Source organism: Lissotriton vulgaris, unplaced genomic scaffold (genome assembly GCF_964263255.1).
Source record: "Lissotriton vulgaris unplaced genomic scaffold, aLisVul1.2 SCAFFOLD_1028, whole genome shotgun sequence".
Classification (NCBI taxonomy): Eukaryota; Metazoa; Chordata; class Amphibia; order Caudata; family Salamandridae; genus Lissotriton; species Lissotriton vulgaris.
Genome location: NW_028245109.1, coordinates 587919 through 610028, shown reverse-complemented (window position 1 = coordinate 610028; position 22110 = coordinate 587919). Strand labels below are relative to the sequence as shown.

Below are 22110 nucleotides of genomic sequence, written 5' to 3'. Positions count from 1 at the left end.
TAGAGCATCCATCTATGTATGTTAAGGTAAGGAGGGCACTGATGAATCCATAGATCTTTGCAGAATAATCAGTTTGCTTCTGTAGAAGGGGAGAGGGGTTAAGCTATTCTGTATCATAATAGGACAGGGCTTTTCATTAGATAGTATATTGACAAAGCTGATGGTATTTTTGAAAGGCAGTTTTCTGAATGTGGCAATTATACTGCATTCTAGAGTACAGTTTAAATAAACATTTCTTTGTGTCTCTATCACATCTTATTGTGGACGAGTGTGTGAGCAAAAGGGGGTGTCCTGTCATCCTGTCACCGCGAATTCCAAGAGGGTCGGAGTGTTGTGTTCCGGGGTGTCAATTTACTTGTCTCGCTTAATATGAGTAGGAGGGCAAGTGAGACACTAAAGCCAGTCAGACTCTGGCTCATGGTACAAAGGAGGTATGGTGACTCAGTCCCTATCTGCTAACGTTTAATGGCCCCACGCAAAGTTCTGTACCTGAGCAGAATCCCTGCAAATATTCTACCAAATGCCTCCTTACTCGACCACCAAACGTTCTGTGCCCCTTTCTCGCACTCTTGCTTTCTCCCTTTGTCATGATCTTCAGTCTTTAAACCCCCATTCTCCCTTGTGTGTTTTCCTCCCTCTCTTGCTTTGGATCAAAGTCTGATGAGGAAAAATAAGTGCTGGTCGTCAAAAATAAGTGACAGTCCCTAAAAAGGAGTGCCGCAGTGGGCCTCACCTGCAACCATCTGGAAAAATTAAGCCCTGGTGGCAGCAGTTCAAACACTCAACAACTGCCAAGAACTCAGGAAAAAGTTATCAAGAGGAATCTTTTCCAGTTTTTATTCAAGCAACAGAACACAACAGTTCCTGACAAAAATATACAAACAAAATCTGACATTTGTACATTATGAAATTGTATTTTAGACAGTCCCATAAGAAAGTAAATAGTCTGGGGGGAAAAACAGTGCCACAGAACAAAAGTGTTTAGTTTCTGTTTTGCTCATAACCATCACGTCTCCACACTTTCCATCGTAGAAAATGAATGCACCAGGTAGATCATGCCAGAGTTATGGTCTGCTGAAATGTTTGTCCTTAACAAATCAAACTGTTAGTCTGTTCTCTGAAAAACCTTTCCTTTGCAACAGCATCAAATTCCATTCTTCCGCCATCTGTAAGTGATGATTAAAGCAAAAGAGTGGGTGCTCAACAATATCTCCAGTGAAATAATGGTCCATCTCTGCCAAAAGATGCATCTTTCCTCAAATGTTCTTTACCAAGTAAAAAAGGCCATATTAAGCCTGGAAAACAACATGACCAAAGCAGCAATTCTTCAACTAATGAAACGTAGGTTTCATTTATTCAAGATGCATTAATAGATTGCCCGAGGATTCTTGGTGCTGTAGTATGCTTCGCTTGCAGCGACATAGGCAGATTCTGGAAAGAAATCCTCGTAATATTCAGCAAGAAACCTAAAAAAACATAAGACAAGGAACAGATCAGCATAAGATTAAAAATAGCATTAATATGGTAACTTGTTTTATATAGTGCTGGTGTGCGATTCGGGTGGCCATGGGAAAAGCAGAGGAGACAGGGTTGCAGGAGGGCTGCAGCAATCATTTGCCCCACATGTCCCGGAGTCCACCACACTATGACTCTGTAAACTGGGCTATGTACAACCCCTTCAGCACTCGACTCTCAGTGGAAGTGATGCCAAGAAGTCACAAGATCTTCAGGGTGATTTGTGGTGGGGGTACAACAGAGTCAGCATTCAGACACCCAACAGAATAATAACGCTATTGGCAAGCGTAGAGTTTATCTTTCTAAAAAAAGAGAAAGACTTTAATATACGAAAAAGACTTAAATATACAACAAAACTCAGTACTACGCTTTACCCACAAATGATTAGGTACTGCCTACCAAGGAGGACGCCTCGTCTGCCACCTTCCACTTACCTATGTCTAAGGGACCCCAAGGTAGATTTCAGCGGAGATGCAGCGAACCTCCTTTGGTCGGGTAGGCACTACTAACAGGCACAGAGAGTGTCGTCTCACCCACAGTTCGCATCTGCAGTAGGTCTCACACCGGCCTCCTGTTCTTCATTCTGGTCCTCCTGCAGTGGGGAAAGAGGAGTCAGCTGCAGGTGCGTCAAGCGGCTGTTCCACTTCTTCAGAGCAGACATAGGTTGTGAGCAGTATCCAGAGGCAGCAGCAGACGTTCAGCTGTCCTCATTTGGCAGACATTCTCCTGGCAAACTGTGTTGGCAGCGGATGGTCCATAAGTTGTGCAGGACTTTCCTCCTGGACCGGCTGAGTCGACCAATAGAGTGGAATCCCTGGAGTGAGACAACAATGCGGTAGGCTTCTTGTCGAAGGTCCCGGGACTGCAGTGGAGTTGCTTGAAGGGCCTTTAGTGCGACAGCAACGGTAGCTTCGTCCGATCAGGTGCACTTCCAGTCAGCACTTAGGGAGCTGCACAGTAAATAAGGCACATAGTGGCAAATGCCTCAAGGAAGCAGCTTCACTTCTAGTGGTGTAGGGCACAGGGCACACATTAGGCAAGTGCTACGGGGCTAGCCACTAGACATGGCCATCCATGCACACTTGAGTCAAATGCCACAAGCTTGGCCAGTGTTCTTCAGCTGCGTGGACAGGTCGGGCATACTTGGGGCAAGTGCCATGGCTGTACCACCAAGTCAACTCATGCGCTCTTGATGAATGCCACAATTTTGTGGTAGTCCCTCCGTGAGCACGACAGACTGCTGGCCACATGTGGGGCAAGTGCCATGCCTGGAACAAGGTCGATAGGGTGATCCACGTGGGTGCACTTCGGCAAAGCCGCAAATCCTCTTCTTCAATTCTAGTGACTAGCTTGAAGCATGTCAGTCATGCTTCCACAAGTTTGTTAGATGCACCCAGAGCACTGTAGTCAACTGCTCTTGCCAGTGCCAGTAGTCCACTCCCCCTAAAAGGTTGGCGTGCTTCTTTCCCTCTTCTTCCAGATTGGATTCTTCTAGGCGTTCTAAGAAAAAGAGCAGCTGATCTTTCAGCTCAGATGGCATGTGATGTCGCCTCGTCTCTAGGATGGGCACCAGTTTTGATTGCAAGGAGTCCTCTGTATAATCTGCAGAGCACTCCCTTCTTGATCAACGAGAACCTGCCAACAACTCCTACTCTCATACAGATAGAGACAACAGAAGATATCTATTCTCTGTCTGCATTTCCAAACCAGGATTTTGGTCAGTTCTTTCATTTGTCTTTCTATGCCAGTCTCCTAGACTCCGCTTTTGTCTAGAGTGACGCACCTCACAGCAGGGTCACCACCAGGGTGGAGTACCAACACCAAAGAGGGAAAGAGATTAGAAAATTCTGCACTCGGCTATCACAACTACCGTGGACAGGGAGTAGAGACATAATCCGGATACCTTTCTAAAGGACCGGTCACACGCTGACAACTGACTCTGCAGTCCCACAGTTTACCCTTTCGATTCACCAATTGGCGAAGGGGGGCACAACCCCTATTCTTACTTAGTTTTCCCACCAGTTCTCCCACCAAAAGTGGAGGTTTGAACCAGGGACAGCCATCTGCTGCTAGCAGCAGAGGCTGGAGTTGCATTACAAAGGCAGCAAGGCCTTTGAAGCTTCCGTTTTGAAAACTGTGCCCATCCTGGGGGAGGAGGTGTGACACCTCCGCCCAGGATGTGCTTTGTTTCTGGCCTCAGAGAGCAGGGGCTATCGAACCAGCGGTCCAGAAATATGTCTGGTGGTGGCAGGCTGCCTAAAGCCAGTCAGAGACTACACCAGGATTGGTAGGCTTTCAGAGGGCACCTCTGAGGTGCCCTCTGGGTACATGTTTCAATAAGTCCCACACTGGCATCAGTGTGGGTTTATTTAGAGGAGTTGTTTGATAGTTGTTTGTCGAGTTGTAAAGTTTCCACCAGTCCATGTACTCTCTATGGCTTCACTGGTATTTACAATATTAAGAATAGACTTAAATATTGTAGAGGCAGATCTACTCATGCATATATGCCCACAACTAACAATAGTGCACCCTTTCTTAGGGCTTGTAAGGCCTGCTGGAGCAGTGACTTACCTATATCTTAGGCAGTGACAAATTTATATTTTTGCTCTGCACCAAGTCATGCAGGTCTGCAGTGGCAGTTTGCATGGCCTTGGTGAGGGATTCTTAAGTGGCCCCTCTTCAGTCCTAATAACCTGGGGACCATTTACTAGGGAGTTACAGGGAGGTCTGAAGTGCCAATCGTGGTACAGTTTTAGGGAAAGAACACTGGTACTGGGAACCTGGACAGCAGGGGCCCAGTACTCTATAGTCAAAGTTGCATCAAAAGCCTGGCAAAAAGTGGGGGTACTGTAACAGAAACCCACTTTTCCACACACTGGGTAAGCACAATGAACAAGTTATTTACCTTTGGCTACCCCTTATCTAGCAGAGGCTATCTTGACACTGATTAATTACTTTAGTATATACCCCAGGTGTCAGACTGGCTCTGGAAACTTTTGAACAATCCCCTTGTGCACCGATGGGTGGCGTTGTTTAGCTCCGTGTGGTGTCGGTGGCGGGCATGAAATGGATGGTGCCTATGTAGACTTCATCTCAGAATGCTGATCTCAGTCTTGACTTTTCTGGCACCAGAAGCAGGGAGCTGAACTGAGGTGGACTGATCAGTGTGCCAAGGTGAGGTCCTGAAGGATATCTTCAATGTGAGGGACACAGTTTGTAGAACTGGGAGGTTCAGTAAGGAATCGGCAATGAGATGGAGTCTCTACCAGATAAGGCGTTATCAAAGGTAAGTAACTTGTTCATCTGTTAGTGAAATCTAGTTGCAGATTCCTCATCTTAGAATAGGTACCAAAGAGATCTCTCCCCAAGGAAGGGTCTGTGCACTGTGTTACAAAACGAAGACCTAGAGAATTGAACGGGCGAAAGGCTCATCACACCAGACCCGACTGTCAAGGCAGTAATGTATGGCAAATATGTGCAGTGATGTCCACGTAGCTGCCTGACAGATGTCCAGATCTGGGATTCCTCTAGTTAGCACACTGGTTGCTGCTTTAGCTCTGGTGGAGTGAGCTTTCAAGCTCTCAGGGGGCTGCTTCTAAGCCGCTGCATAGCAGATTTTAATACTGAAAACAATCCATTTGAAGGTGGTCCTCTTTTGGCCTGCTTTGCTTTTCTTCAAACATGTAGAACCAAAAAAGAGTTGATCGTCCACATATAAGTGTTTGGTGCAATCATAACATAAAACAACAGCGCTCTTTTTGGGTCCGAAATGTCAAATCTCTACTCTTCCTTGCTAGGACTGGTGGGGTGAGGGGCATTTGGTTGGACTAAGAAGGCACTGTGATGTTCTGTCTGATGTGAAAAGGTGTAAAGACCTTTGGTGAGAAGGAGGCGCAGGTGCTAAGGACCAGCTTGTCTGGAAAAATGGTTGAGTATGTTGGTGAACCTACAGTGCCTGCAATTCGCTCACCCTCCTGGTAGATGTTAGCGGCATAAGGAAGACTATTTTGAAGGTCAGCAGTCTCAGAGTGCAGCTGTTCATGGGCTCAAATGGCGACCAAATTAAAAAGGTGGTAACTACACTCTGGTCTTACTAGGGCACGATAAAAGGTGTAGACACATTCCCTGTAAACCTTTCAGTTAAAGGAGTCACAACACGTGACTTGAACGGACAGGGTTGATCCGGCACCAGTACTAAGGCTGAAATGGCAAAACATGACCCTTTAACTGTGCCCAAGGCTTGGCTTGGAAAGGAATAAGGAAAACAAAAGGACTTCAGACAAGGGTTTAGGCAGAGGATTAACTGATTTGAGAGTACACCAAGCCACACATTTGTCCCATCAGCAGGCATACATTAAGTAGTTTTTGTGGAGAAATGTCTGGCTGCCGGAATGACATCACATACTTCGGGGGGGCATTTGTTGTTCAAGGTCAAATACCCTAAAATGTTGCTTCTCAATCTCTACGTATGTAAATGGAGAGCGCTCAGGTTCAGGTGCAGGACCCTGGCCTGTTGCTGCAACAGAATAGCCTCTCAAGGGGTCAGCCTGATCAAAGGAGAAATGATGCTCATGCTCAGGAGTTTGGGATACCAGATTCTCCTTGCCCAATCTGGACTCACAAAGATGATGTTTGTGTTGTTTTTCTTGATCTTCTTGAGAACTCTGGACAGGAGTGGTTTCAGTGGAAAGGTGTACAGAAGTACTGAGCTCCACTGAAGACAAAATGAGTCTCAGAGCAAGAGCCAATTTGGAAACTCCAGCGTGCAGAAATGCTGACATTGCACGATCTTGGTGGTGGCCAACAGATCAACTAAGGGTCTCCCCAATCTCTGAAGAGGCCTTGCACCACCTCTGGATGGAGAGGTCAGTGGCGATCCGTGAGGTATCAACAGCTGAGTTATTCTGCTCTGGCGTTCAGAAATCCCGCCAGGAGCTGAAGCACCAGGAAAATGTTCTGACGTTCCAGTCATGCTCAAAGACGCAGGGCCTCTTGTCACAGAGTCCAAGACCCCACACCACTTGTTGAGATACCATATGGCAGCGGTGTACAGGTGAACTAGCCTTCCCTTGATGGAAAGAAGAAAGGCTTTCAATGTCAGGCGAATCACTCTCAATTCCAACATGCTGATATGGAGCTGATACTCAAACGGAACCAGAGACCTCTGGTCTTCACCTCTCCCAGATGGCCGCCCCAAACAAAAAGTTCCGATTCAGAAAAGGGGGTGGTGATGGACAGAGTATCTGAATTAAACAGAACACTCGTACCCAGTCAACAGATCAGGGCTTGATCCATCACCGTTTTTTAGCTCACTGCACCATCCCAGCTCAGAACCTGGCTATATGCAAATTAGTCTGTCCCTGGCCCAGTGCATCATGGGAACAGGGCAGACCAAACTACCAAGCCAATTCTTATACTGGGAAGAAAACAAGCTTCCGGGGACCGGTTTCTGGCATTACAGCCGTCTTCGGCCCGGATTGCTTGAATCCTGATGGTGCAATGAGCAAGGGACTCACATCTGAGTATACCCTTCCACGCTTATGGATCAAGCCCTGATCTTTGGACTGGGTAAGAGTGTTCCCATCATGCACTGGGACAGGAACAGACTAATTTGCATGTAGCCAGGTTCTGAGCTGGGATGGTGCAGTGAGCTAAAAAACGGTGATGGATCAAGCCCTGATCTGTTGACTGGGTACGAGTGTTCTGTTTAATTCAGATACTCTGTCCATCACCACCCCCTTTTCTGAATCGTTTTTGGCCACTATAGGTGTGGCAGGGTATACTCAGACATGAGTCCCTTGCTCACTGCACCATCAGGATTCAAGCAAGCCGGGCCGACGACGGCTGAAATGCCAGAAACCGGTCCCCGGAAGCTTGTTTCCTTCCCAGTATAAGAATTGGCTTGGTAGTTTGGTTTGCCCTGTTCCCATCATGCACTGGGACAGGAACAGACTAATTTGCATGTAGCCAGGTTCTGAGCTGGGATGGTGCAGTGAGCTAAAACACTGTGATGGATCAAGCCCTGATCTTTGGACTGGGTAAGAGTGGTCTGCTTAATTCAGACACTCTGTTCATCACCACCCCCTTTTCTGAATCGTTTTTGGCCACTATAGGTGTGGCAGGGTATACTCAGACATGAGTCCCTTGCTCACTGCACCATCAGGATTCAAGCAAGCCGGGCCGACGACGGCTGAAATGCCAGAAACCGGTCCCCGGAAGCTTGTTTCCTTCCCAGTATAAGAATTGGCTTGGTAGTTTGGTTTGCCCTGTTCCCATCATGCACTGGGACAGGAACAGACTAATTTGCATGTAGTCAGGTTCTGAGCTGGGATGGTGCAGTGAGCTAAAACACGGTGATGGATCAAGCCCTGATCTTTGGACTGGGTAAGAGTGGTCTGCTTAATTCAGACACTCTGTTCATCACCACCCCCTTTTCTGAATCGTTTTTGGCCACTATAGGTGTGGCAGGGTATACTCAGACATGAGTCCCTTGCTCACTGCACCATCAGGATTCAAGCAAGCTGGGCCGACGACGGCTGAAATGCCAGAAACCGGTCCCCGGAAGCTTGTTTCCTTCCCAGTATAAGAATTGGCTTGGTAGTTTGGTTTGCCCTGTTCCCATCATGCACTGGGACAGGAACAGACTAATTTGCATGTAGTCAGGTTCTGCGCTGGGATGGGGCAGTGAGCTAAAACACGGTGATGGATCAAGCCCTGATCTTTGGACTGGGTAAGAGTGGTCTGCTTAATTCAGACACTCTGTTCATCACCACCCCCTTTTCTGAATCGTTTTTGGCCACTATAGGTGTGGCAGGGTATACTCAGACATGAGTCCCTTACTCACTGCACCATCAGGATTCAAGCAAGCCGGGCCGACGACGGCTGAAATGCCAGAAACCGGTCCCCGGAAGCCTGTTTCCTTCCCAGTATAAGAATTGGCTTGGTAGTTTGGTTTGCCCTGTTCCCATCATGCACTGGGACAGGAACAGACTAATTTGCATGTAGCCAGGTTCTGAGCTGGGATGGTGCAGTGAGCTAAAAAACGGTGATGGATCAAGCCCTGATCTTTGGACTAGGTAAGAGTGGTCTGCTTAATTCAGACACTCTGTTCATCACCACCCCCTTTTCTGAATCGTTTTTGGCCACTATAGGTGTGGCAGGGTATACTCAGACATGAGTCCCTTGCTCACTGCACCATCAGGATTCAAGCAAGCAGGGCCGACGACGGCTGAAATGCCAGAAACAGGTCCCCGGAAGCTTGTTTCCTTCCCAGTATAAGAATTGGCTTGGTAGTTTGGTTTGCCCTGTTCCCATCATGCACTGGGACAGGAACAGACTAATTTGCATGTAGCCAGGTTCTGAGCTGGGATGGTGCAGTGAGCTAAAAAACGGTGATGGACCAAGCCCTGATCTTTGGACTGGGTAAGAGTCGTCTGCTTAATTCAGACACTCTGTTCATCACCACCCCCTTTTCTGAACCAAACAAAAAGTGACACATCTGTGACTACTGCATATTATGAATGGGGAAGAGAAAGGGGTCTAACACTGACCCAATCATGAGCCACCACTACAGATCTGTTTAAGTTCCCTTCCTTATCTAGACCAGGTTGGAGAGATTACCCTGATGCTCTACCCGCTGAATCTTCAAATCCCACTGCGGAGCCCACATATGCCAACGTGTATGTTTTACCAGCACGATGCAGGAGGCTATGGGACCCAACAGCCTCAGAGTTAGGCTCATCAAAATCCAGTATAGAGGCTGAAACATCGGAATCATAGCTCGAATATCCTGACATACTGTCTTTGAAGATACGTCCAAAACTGCACTGTATCCAGATTAGCTCAGATGAAAGGGAGCGTTTGACAGGGACGCAGGTGTGACTTTGACTTGTTGATAGTGAACCCTAGCAATTCCACGAGGTCCACTGTAGTCTGGAGGTGGGAGACAACTGCCTAGGGCAATCCCGGCTTCAAAAGACAGTCCTCATGGTAGTGTAACACAGGGTCCCCTGACCTCTGCAGATGTGTGGCAGCCATCACCTTGGTGAACCCCGAGGGGTGCTGATAAAGGCCAAAGGAGAGCACAGCGAACTGATAATGCTCTTGTCCCACTAGTGAAGTGCAAGTAATGGCTGTAGGCAGACCGGATAAAAATGTGTTAGTCGGTGTGCTGTAAGTCTAGACCTACCATCCAGTTTCTAGAATCGAGGGCAGACAGAACCTGAGCCAAAAGGGGCATTTTGTATTTTTCTTTTTTCCGGAAGTAGTTGAGATGGCTTAGGTCTAAGATAAAACAGAGGCCTTCATACTTTTTCAGGGCTAGAAAATTGCGGAAATAGCAACCACGACCTACTTCTGATGTTGGCACCTTCCAAATGGCTTCCATGGCCAGAAGAGATAATACTTCCTGTACCAAGACCGGGAGGTGGTCCTCCAAAAGCTGAATGGTCAACTGTGGCAAATGCATCAGGGTCTGTTGGAAAGGTGGGGGCATGGCCCCGCTGGACGATCCAAAACATCCATTTGTCCGAAGTGATATTGTGCCATTGAGGCCACAAAAGGACTGTTATGCCTGCTGGCTGTAGTGACTAGGATGAAAAGGACAGGGATGATAGTCACAACCATAACCAAGGAAGTATCAGAATGTGACTGTCACAGGACCATTGTGAGCCTCAACGACCTTGCGGTGGTCTGAATGTCTTTGAAACGCTCAAGCGCTGAATCTGTCTTGTCGCTAAAAAGGCAAACCCCATCGAAGGGCATGTGCATAATGGATTGACAACAAGATGATGGACTGAGTGCTAAAACTTTTCAAACATTCACTCCCATTCAAGAGATCTGGGTTCAATCCATCGTTCTTTTGCCCACTATGCCACCCCAGTTTGGACCCAGCCATATACAAATCAGTCTTGACCCTATTCCACATGAGAAAAGTCCAGCCCAAACTGCCAGGCCAGGTCCTCTCTGGACCGGAAACAAGCATCCTGGGACAGGTTTTGGGGCTTCATCGCACATCATCCAGGCTAGCTTGATACCAGTGGCACAGCCAGCAAAGGACCCACGTCTGGGAAAACCCTTGGCCGCTTAGGGTAAACATAGCAAGCACAACAAGATGATGGACAGTGAGCTGAAACATTTCAACCACTTACCCCAGTCAAGCGATCTGAGTTTTAATCAATTGTTTGTTTGCACACAATGCCACCCCAGTTTGAACCCAGCCATATGCAAATCAGTCTTGACCCGGTTCCTCATGGGAACAGTCCAGCCCGAACTGCCTGGCAAGGTCCTCCCTGAACCGGAAACAAGCATCCTGGAACCGGTTTCGGGGTCATTCCCCCTCATTAGCCAGGCTAGCTTGAATCTTTTAGCCCAGCGAGCATGGGACCTATGTCTGGGCAAACCCTGGGCCACGTAGAGAGAACATAGCAATGCATGGGCATCCATCGAAAAGCCAGTTGTCATCAGCCAGACGTGACGTCAGAGTGCAGAGAGCAAACGTTAAATACAATGGCTCTGCCAAGCAAGTCAGTTGTATCCAACCCCCATCTTATGCCGATCTTTACTGCATCTCTCCCGTCAGCAACAGCTTAGGAGAGTATAGCTCAGCCTCGTCTGAAACCATAAGCAGCATGTGCGCTACTGTATCCCACAGAGTGTGGGAATAACGGCCCTCTAAGCATGCAGCGTTCACGGACAGTAGGGCAAAGCTGGTGGAAGAGAAATACTCTTACCGAAGGTGTCCAGCCTCTTAAATTCCCTATTCGGTGGTGTGGAAGGAAACACGCTGGAATTTATCCAGGAGGTTGAGGCCTGGACCACCAGGCTCTAACAGTTGGATGCTGGGGAGAGGAAGGCTCGGTCACTAGGTGTGGGAAGATAGTGGCAACAGATAGTCCTGTGCACAGGAGAGCCAGTGCTGGGCTTGGGCTAAGTCTCAAACAAGAAATCAGTGAAACCTTCAGTATGGGCCCTGAAGGGGATAATCCAGGCTGAAGCACCTCTGTCAACACTAGTCCTAACCTCAACCATGGGCAGCTGAAGATACAGGCCCATGCTGCCCTCCAGACCACTACTGGAAAGAAAGCCCCTTTCTCCGTAGCTACAGTGGGTGGAGAGAGAAGTTTAGTGTTGAGACCATTGGCGTCAGCCAGGTCCTCATATCAAGCGTCCTTGGCCATGGACGCTGCTAGGAGTGTTGAGTAGCTATAGGGATCCTCTGATCCCCTCCATTTGTGTTTCTCAGAGGGTCCTCATTTGTTTTCCTCAGAGGGCTCTCCAGGGAATAATGGCTCTGTCTTTAAATCTCAATTAATACACAGGTCATCCCTATTTTCAATCTGTCTGCGCATAATTTATCCAAAGCGGAGATTTCACTCCTAAGTAAAGGGCTCTCCTTCGTGCCTACCATCTCCACTGATCTCTTGGAATTACACACGGAAATCCTTAGATTTTTTCTTAGGATTCGACTAGAGGCCTTCTTCCAAATGAATCCATCACCCATGGCCTTTTCCAATACCCCTTTCAGACCCCCTTCTACCTTTTTTCCCACAGCTGGGATGATTCCTCCTGAGGTCGTAACCTTTGAAAAAATGGTGATCAAAGATCTTACAACCATTAAGGAGACAAAAAAGTTTATTCCTTACAATATACCACTGGAAGAAAAGAAAGCTATCAAAACCCTGAAAAACATTGATACACTCATTATCAAGAGTGCTGATAAGGGGGGGTGGCATTGTTTTATAAAACAGAGATGCTTACACCACAGAAATACATAGACAACTAGCTAATACAGATCTCTATATGAGACTTCCCACCAATCCAACCAAGTAATTACAGAAACTCATTTCTCAAATCACCACAGAAGCCCTAGAACTGGGAATTATTAATCAGAAAGCATTCCTCTTCCTCAACATCAAATCCCCCAGAATGCCTGTAATTTACACGCTTCCAAAGGTACACAAAAGTGTCCTTAATCCACCAGGCAGGCCCATAGTGTCGGGATGTGGCTCCATTCTTCTTTATCAAAGATTTTGTACCTACAACCCAATGGTATGTCAGGGATAGCATGGCCATGGTGAACCTAATTGAAGAAGCTCCGTTCAATTTACGTGACCAACTGTTGTGTACAATGGACGTTCAGTCCTTGTACACAAATATCCCCCAGACTGCAGCCCTAATGGTCATACGGGATATACTTGAAGCTAGGCCTAGACCACACCGTGTCCCATCCTTATTTATTCTCCAATTATTGGGAGTATGCTTGACCAAGAACTTCTTCACGTTCGAACATCAATACTACTAGCAAGTTAAGTGTACATCGATGGGCGGAATTTTTGCCCCAAATCTAGCTATACTTTTTATGGACAACATCGAGACCAATACCATTCTGGCCCCTTCTAACCCCTTTTCGTCAGCAATCTCCATCTGGAGCCGCTACATCGACGACATTTTTCTAATATGGAATGAAAACCTTGAAAGCCTCAAACAGTTCATCTATTGGCTCAACAACAATTGCTCAGGCTTAACCTTTACCAGTACAGTTGACACCCAGTCAATTGCCTTTCTTGACCTAACCATTTACCATTCCGAAGGTTCTCTGCACACTAGATTGTATCGTAAGCCAACTGAAAGAAACACGTTGTTAAGCTACAATAGTAATCACCCGAGAGCACTCAGGGACTCATTGCCCTACTCGCAATTCTTACGCATAAGAAGGAATTGTTATGCGAAAGAAGATTAATTCAAGGAGGCCACAGTCCTATCGAATAAACTAAAAGACCGGGGATACCCCAAGAGATTGGTCCACAGAGCAGTCAAAAGGGCTTGGTACTGTCCAAGAGAAGCTCTCCTATGCCCTAAACAAAAAGAAACAAGTAACAAAATAGCCTGTGTAACCACGTTCTCGCCTGTCTCTAATGCCTTGAGAAAATGCATAGTACAACATTGGCCCATATTGAATGCTGGGATACTCCAAATTGACCGTCCAGTTTTTGCCTTTAAGAAAAGCTCCATCTTGAATGACCACCTTGTGAGGGCTGCACTCCCTAGCCCACCACCATGTGCAACAATAGATTCTCTTTGGAATCAAGCACCTCTTGTAGGACATGCCAAATGTCGGTCATGTACTGTGTGTGACCTTACTATGGAAGGCAAATCCTTCACCTTTAACAGTGTTACTTTCCAAAGGAAAACCTTTACTAACTGCAATACCATTGTTGTAATTTACTTGATTGAATGTCCATGTCAATTGCTATATGTGGGCCAAACCGTGCAAAAGGTCAAGACAAGAATATGCCAGCACCGCAGCAGAATCCGTTGTAAGACTGCGAACGCTCCTTTGGTTGACCACTTTATGGAAAAAGGACATACCGAGGGTGACTTGAAATGGACTGTCCTGAAATCACTGAAATTGCCACCTCGTGGAGGCGACATGGCATGCCTACTCAACAGAGAGGAACTGAAAATGATTATACTTCTGGATAGCATAAGGAGTGGACTTAATCGTAATGAGGATTGGACCTCACTCTTGTAAACCAGTGGTTCACCCTTCTGTAAATCCATGTCTGCCTAGTATAAGATTGCATTATGCCGTTACAGTTGCCAGATGTAAAAAGTCGCCTGCATGATCACCGCACCGTTTGTCCCAATTCAATTGGTTTTTAGCCACATTTAATAGCACAGAATCCGGATCAACCGGATCGACGTTTCTTTTTAATTAATTTTTCTCACTGCGGGAACCTCTGTCCCTTATCCCTCCTCATACCTTATCAGTAACAAACACCATTCCAAGATGGCCGACGCAATTAGAGTCACTGCTTCATCCCCTCCTAAAATGGCCACCATAGCCATCACGCTAGCATTTCCGCCCCTTGCAGCGTGGATACCGACTCCTATAAACCGGCTCTCTACAGAGAGACCGTTCCCCTGACCGGCGCGATCTTGCACCGCAGCGGACCTGTGAATACTGAACTATTAGGTGAGTCACCCCGCCATGCCTCAGCAACTTTTATCGTATTCCCCAGGCTAGTACTACAGCTTGTCTTCCCCTTGTCCCAACAGGTTCATACATCGCCTCTAACGAGCGGCTCCTGGTTTAATTGATTACGGGACTCCTCCGCCAGGTTTTGTAGGTATGCCCCTCACTTCGTCACGTCCCTCACGTTAACCGATAGCGGGGTTAAAGGCTTAATTAACCCAGTACCCTTCCTCAACAGATACGACCACTGCGTCGGATCCTACCCTTGTTCCCGATCCTAGGCTAATTCTCGCCCACTGGTAGTAACGCATTCCGCGTAATCTGCTGGACACCACACTGTTCCGGGCATCTCCCGGATCTCTGTTTTGTGCCTTCACTCCGGGCATAGGTATGTACGCCTAGCCACTCGCCTGGGCTCTCGACTGACTATGGTTGTCGAGCTCTCACTCTGTCCCTTCACCCCCACAGAACCACCACTTGGGAGAAACGCTTGACACCAGATGCCTTGGATCCACTTCATGCCACCTGTGCATAGGTCCAGGTACCCCACGATTCCTCCGACCTCCCCTCTCCCCGTGCACAGCCTCATGTTGCCAATACCACCTTAACTATGAGTCACAACACCCTTTCACCACAATTAGCTTCACTAGTCAGACACTAGTGACCCTCACCAACAACCACGATTTTTTAATTCCTTGATTTTTTATTTCCTTGATTGTCTGCGGAGTGCTTGTCACAACACACGTCCTGTACACTCACGTAGGGTAGGTATTCACTATAAGCATGGTCTGAAAATCCTGTTAGAACTGAAGGTTGAAAATAGGTTCTAAACAAATGTCCTTTTATGTTCTTTGTCTCCCTATTCCATTACAGGCTTACAATTCAGGCAATACATTGTCAGTCCTGATGATGATCCTTCAATTTTAATAGGATCGAAATGCCGTCGACAGTTGATTTAGTTATACACTAGTTCTCCATTGTGTGACTCAATTGCGTTGTACTACATGAGCACAGCTAGATTAATTTTGCTACCTCATTAGTGTCTCACTCGTTTTCTAAATTTGCCTGAGAAATACCTTATCCCTGTAAATATTGTTTTGTCATGTTTTGTTATTGTGTGCACTGGATGCAGGATTGCGTCCCACTGTAAATTTGTATGCTATGAAATCCCTTTTTATTTTGTATATTGATTAATAAACAGGGTCCGGCTGGACACCTTTATCATTATAGCACAGATTGTGGCCTATAATCATTCTAAGTCCCTACAGAAAATTGTCAAGGACCTCTGTTGCTTTATAAACTGTCTCTAATTTAGGCTGAGCGGGCATGGTCAAAGCCAGTCCGGCTCCGTATCGGAGTCAGGAATCATGCTGGGTCAGCTTAGCTCATGTGCAGTTTCCGGAGGAAGTTGCGGCCAGGGGTGATCTGAGGGCTTAAATGGCACCCAGGGTGGACCCGTCGTAGGCGAAGCCCCAGTCGGAGTCCCTTCTGAACCAATGGGGCCCAAAGTCTCTACAGAGGGATTCAACGACCCAAAAATTAGGCTTATGACCTCATAACTCTCGCAATTCAGCGGGGTTACTCCTGTTCTGGGTAGCTCGGAGAAGCATGGAGCAGGCCCAGTGTCAGACGCCGGCTGCATAGGAACAACCTGTGAGCTGGGCCTGGATGTTGGAGTCCTTCCCTTGCGTCATCCAATGAATGGGAGCGAAACAGAGAATTTGAAGAGTGTTTGGACTCATTCTTGTTGGACTTACCTGGAGAACTCCAGGATCGCAATGATTACTGGCAAGAGCGGCTCCAGAAGTGGTCCTGAAAACTCTATCGCGAACAGGACCTAGAGCGGCACAGGGTTACAAGGTGAGCAGCCTTGGTGGAATGGCCGCGCAGCCCCACAGGAAGCTCCTTTTTAGCCAGAGAATGACAGGCTTTAATACACAAAACGACCCATCGGGAGATAGTCCGCTTGTGCACGACCCGACCTTTCTTGGCACCAACGTAGCCAATAAAGAGCTGGTCATCCACCCGGAACTGTTGTGTGCAGTTCAAGTAAAACTAAAGCGAGCGTTTTGAGTCCAGACGGTGGAGTCTCTTTTCCTCTCTAGAAGGATGCGGAGGCGGAAAGAAGGTGGGCAAAGTGATGGTCTGCCCGATGAGAAAGGCAGTGACAACCTTTGGCAGAAAGGATGGACGTGTCCTGAGCACAACCTTGTCAGGATGGACAGATAGAAAAGGAAGTTTACAAGAAAGAGCCTGGAGCTCACACCCTTTCCTGGCAGAGGTGATGGCAACCAGGAATGCAGCCTTCAAGGTCAGCAGACGAAGAGGACAGTTGTGAAGAGGCTCAAAGGAAGTGCACATCAAATATGTAAGAACGAGATTCAAGTCCCACTGTGGCATTACAAAAGGAATAGGAGGGAAAAGATGAGTAATGCCTTTGTTTGAGAAATCTATTTACAACAGGGGACTTGAAAAGAGGGCTGATCAGGGAGACTGAGAAAGGCCGAAATAGCAGAAAGATAGCCCTTGATAATGCCCAGAGCAGAGCCCTGCAGGGTCAAAGAAAGAAGGAACAGAAGAACTTCTGAAAGTGGGACAGAAAGAGGATCTACAGCTTTTGCAGTGCACCATGCCACAAATTTGTTACACCTGCAGGCGCACACTAAATTACTGGAGGGACGCCTGGCTGCCAGAATGACATCACAGACTTCAGGCGGCAAGTCGAAAGGAATCAACTGCTGCCGCAAGGAGGTGGAGACTGGACAGGTTCGGGTGGAGGACCATCCCCTGCTGCTGCGACATAACATCCTCCTGAAGAGGCAGTCAGATCGGGGGATCGATTGTCATACTGAGTAGCTCAGGATACAAAACTCTTCGAGCCCAGTCCTGCGCCACAAGAATGACTTGAGCCCGGTCGTGCCTGATCTTCTTCAGCACTCTGGGCAGAAGTGGTATAGGCAGAAAGGCGTACAACAGACCGCAACTCCACTTGCGACGAAAAGCGTCGCTTAGCGAGCGCCGCCTTGGAAATTCCAACAAGCAGATTTGCGGACATTGCACACTTTCTTTGGTGGAGATTAGATCTAACCAAGGCTCTTCCCACTGTCGAAAGAGACCTTGCACCACGTCTGAGTGTAGACGCCATTCGTGATCCATCATGCACCTGCGGCTGAGTTCGTCCGCCCTGGCGTTCAGTAAACCTGCCAGGTGTTGAACCATCAGGGAAATGCCCTGCTGTTCCAGCCATGTCCAGAGGCGCAGACCCTTCTGACATAGAGTCCACTACCCCACCCCGCCCTGTTTGTTGCAGTACCACATGGCAGTGGTGTCATCTGTACACACCCGCACCACTTTCCCTTTAACAGAAGGAAGGAATGCATTCAGTGCTAGTCGGATCGCCCAAAGCTCCAGAAGGTTGAAAAGGAGCCTGAACTCCGCCAGAGATCAGAGGCCTCTGATCTCCGCCTCTCCCATGTGCCCCCCCCCCCCCCATCCCAGGAGGGACGTGTCCGTCACCACTGTGTGCTCCGGTTGGGGAAGGGAGAGGGATCTGGCCTGGACCCAATGACGGTTCTTGAGCCACCACTGCAGCTGCTGTGCAGTGGCCTCCGAGATCTGGATGTAATCGGACAGGTTCTCCTGATGCTGTACCCACTGGAACTTCAGGTCCCACCGCAGAGTCCACAAATGCAATCTGGCATGAGTGACCAGCAGGATGCAGTATGCCATGAGGCCCAGCAGCCTCAGGGTCATCCTGACCGAAACCTAGGATAGAGGCCGAAAGATCGTAATCATAGCTTGAATATCCTGGACTCACGGTTCGGGAAGATAGGTCAGAAACTGCATCGTATCCAGAACGGATTCGATGAAGAGGAGCTTCTCAGAGGGAATCAGGTGCAACTTCGGCAAATGCAGGAGGTCGGCCAGTCTGGAGGTGAGAGACGACTAGCTGAGGCAAGTCCGCCTTCAACAGCCAGTCGTCCAGATAGGGAAAGACTGGAAACCCTGATTTGCACAGATGAGCTGCGTCCACCGCCATCACTTTCGTGAACACCCGAGGGGCGCTGCTAAAGCCACAGGGGAGCAGGGTAAACTGAAAGTGCTTGTGGCCTACAGTAAACTGCAGGTAACGCCAGTGGGCCAGCAGGACAGGAATGTGGAAATATGCGTCCTGCAAGTCCAAAGCTACCATCCAGTCTCCAGGGTCGAGAGCAGACAAGACCTGAGCCAAAGTTAGCATCTTCCGGAGGAAGTGATTGACAACCCTGAGGTCCAAGATAGGATGCAGGCCCTTGTCTATCTTGGGCACCAGAAAGTAGTGGTAATAAAAACTACGTCCTACCTTTGGCGCAGGAACGCGCTCGATGGACCCCTTGACCAAGAGGGCCACGACTTCCTGTTGAAGAAGTGCCAAATGATCCCCCGACATGCAGTGGTACTGGGTTGGCATGGCTGGAGGGGTAGTCTCGAAGGGGAGGGAGTAGCCCCTTTGGACTATTTGTAAAACCCACCTGTCTGAAGTGATGGTGCGCCAGTGGGGGAGGTGATAGCAAATCCTGTCGCCCACTGGCGTTTGATGGGACTGAAAGACAGGACTAGGAAGGTTTTGGGGCAGTTGTGGCCGGGGTGGAAGTGGACTGACTCGCCCGCTGGCCCCCTGACCCGCCTCTGTGGGTCTCCCGTCAGCGCTGAGACTGCTGTGCCCGGTGGCTCTGAAGCGAACGTGCTGGGGTGCCCCTTCCGTGGCCACGAAAGGCACGAAAGGCATAAGGCGGAGGAGGTCGAGTGGCCGAAAGGCCCAAGGAATTGGCCGAAGCCCCCGAGTCCTTAAAATGCTCCAACGCACTATTTGCCTTGTTGCGAAAAAGGGGAATGCCATCGAAGGGCATATCCATCAGGGTGTTCTGGGCATCCCCCAAGAAGCCAGTAGTCCTCAGCCAGGCGTGGCGGTGGAGCGCCACTATTGTGGAAATCGCTTTGCCCAGCGAGTCGGCGGTGTCATGGCCACATCGTATTTTGAACTTGGCTGCATCTCTCCCCTCAGTAATAGCCTGAGAGAGCACTGTCCGCGCCTCCTCCAGGCACTGAGACAGCACCTGCGCCATCGTATCCCACACAGAGTGAGAATAACGGCCCAAGAGGCATGCGGTGGTCGCAGACCGCAGCCCTGAACTGGTGGAAGAAAAAAATCTTCTTCCCAAATTGTTCCAGTCTCTTGGATTCCCTGTCCAGGAGTGCGGTAGGGAATGCGTTCTGGGATGTTGAGGCTTGGACAACCAAGCTCTCAGGGGTGGGGTGCTTGAAGAAGAAGATTGGATCGCCCAGAGCCGGCCGATGACATTGGGCCACGTTCCTATCCACATGGGCCCCTGGGTTGGGCCTGGACCAGGTGCCCAAAAGAACATCAGAAAGTGCCTCATTAAAGGGCAGTAGTGGCTCTGCAGAGGTAGCTGCCGGCTGAAGCACTTCTGTAAGGAGTTTAGCCACTGTAGAGAGTTGGAGGGCCTCCGCCGCCCTACGCAACACCACTGCATAACTTGCACCCTCCTCCGCAGGAGGAGTGAGCATGCCAAGGTCAGGAGAGGTATCCAGACCTGGCATCCCCCAGTTCCTCTGCCCAGTCCTTGTCATACTCACACTGAGCTGTGAGAGGGTCCTCAGACCCCTCCCAGTCTTCCCCGTCCTCCGAAGGCTGATGTACAGGCCGAAAATTAGGAGGCTGGACATAGGTGTAGAAAGGCCCCATCGTCGTCTGAATCGGTGTTGAGCGACGCCGTTCCAGCTCCGTGTCCATGTCGGGCTGAGACCGGGGGCGACGTCGTCCGGGGTCCGGATGACATCGGAGGTGGTGCATGGATCCTTGGGGACCCTGCAGCGCCGGGGCCGGAGCCGACAGCGATTCCGGAGCCAGAGCTGCCGACAGTGAAGGACGAGGACCACCAGTCAGGCCCCGGGGCCCGAAGGTGCGCTGGCGGAGCCCGACGGCCTAAAGAGGAGGTCCATGACAGACAGAAATTCCCGCAGCTGGGCGGAGTCACCGACGGACCCGAGAAGGGTGGGTAGGCCAACGGCAACATCGTAGGCTCCGCCAGGGTGGCACTACCTGCACCCTCAGCCACGTCGCTGACAGGCGAGGGGCAGTCGTCAAGCAATGACACTGCTTCAATTTCTAGTGCTTCGTCTTACCTGACCCTGAGTGCGAAGACTTCGATCACGACGAACAATGGTGATAGCTCCGGGACCGATCCATCACCTCCCACGGGACCGGGACCGGGACCTTGAGCGGCGCGGAGCCGATTGCCAGACTTCAAGCAACTTTTGGGACCGCTCCCGCAAAGTCTTCGGTGCCATGGCCCAGCAGTTGAGGCACGACTTGGGGTCGTGCTCGTGCCCCAAGCAATAGAGATACACGCAGTGCGGGTCCGTCACCGACATCATCCAATGACAGTCCCCGCACAACTTGAAACCGGGCATCCTTACGACACCAGGAGTCTATCAACTTGAAAAAGCAGAGACAAAAAGCCTAAAAGAACTCAGTCAAAAAATGACTGGGGGTACCACTCTCTCCGGACCAGCGCTTGCTGGCATGGAAAAATAACGAACGGACGTCAGCGCGCAAGTGCATTATCTAAGTAGCTGCCGCAACATCATCTGGGCGACCACAACAACAATGACGGACGCGGAGACGCACAACGCCACCTTCCAACAAGCAGGGATACTGCTGGCGAAAACTTTCCAGATCCAGTCTGACGCCTGGGGGTAATTCTAAGGTAAGGAGTCAATCACTGTGTTTCTTTCAGATAATGCCAACACCACAACACAACCTAGTGACATGCAATGGGGATTGCGCAAAAGATTCTGGATTCAGCCAGACACCTGGGGAATGTTCTATTGTAAGGAATTTGGGTCTAGAAGTGATAAATACAGTGCTATTGCTGGTCATCTGTGTGGATTTTCTTCTGTGAATGACCTAAGCAGAGTCTTTAAAACGTATCTCTTCTCCTTCTCAGTGATGATGGCAGTTAGTGACAAGGAAGGGTCCCCACTTGTCTAGAAAGTGGAGATTTGCCATACCATTTACCTAAAAATAACTTATAGCATGCGGAAAGCTGAGGTTAGACCTGGTTGAAGCCCAGGAAAGTATCAGGATAAAGTCACAAAGAGGTTAGAGCGGAAAGCTTCCTGGGGGACTCCCTCACATTTGACAAGTAGCAGACATCTCAGCTATGGCTTATAGGGGTACGAGGAGGGATCAGTAGTTTCACCATATTGGCTTACGTTTGGGGTTTTTCAAATTAGGTGTATTTGCTACATAATAAATATTGCTGTTGAGGCCCATAACCACTTTAACAGTTAACTGCTATTAAAAGTTACCGGTTATGACAGGGATGATTCAAGTATGAGTATATATCTCAGACTTAAAGCTGGAGAAAAAAATACTCTCTGCGGCTGAATAAAATCAGTCTCAGACTTTTCTAGTATAGATGTATGTAACTATTTTGGCCATGTGCACCATGATACTCATTACTGTGGGGGGAAAAACAGGAAGAGTGGGGGAACAGAGAACTGTTGTATTGTAGAAAATATTAATCGGACACATTTCTGCTTTTTGGAAAGAA

At 48.8% G+C, this 22110-nt stretch overlaps 1 protein-coding gene across 1 annotated transcript in view; it reads right to left on the bottom strand.

Moving 5' to 3' along the window:
- Positions 1–815: 815 nt before the first annotated feature.
- MSL3 (MSL complex subunit 3) overlaps positions 816–22110 on the bottom strand; it is a 223829-nt gene continuing 202534 nt past the window's right edge. The window contains exon 13 of the mRNA XM_086949003.1: positions 816–1466. Coding sequence (XP_086805129.1) covers positions 1367–1466 — 100 coding nt within the window. The 3' untranslated portion in view covers positions 816–1366. The remainder of the gene's footprint in view (positions 1467–22110) is intronic.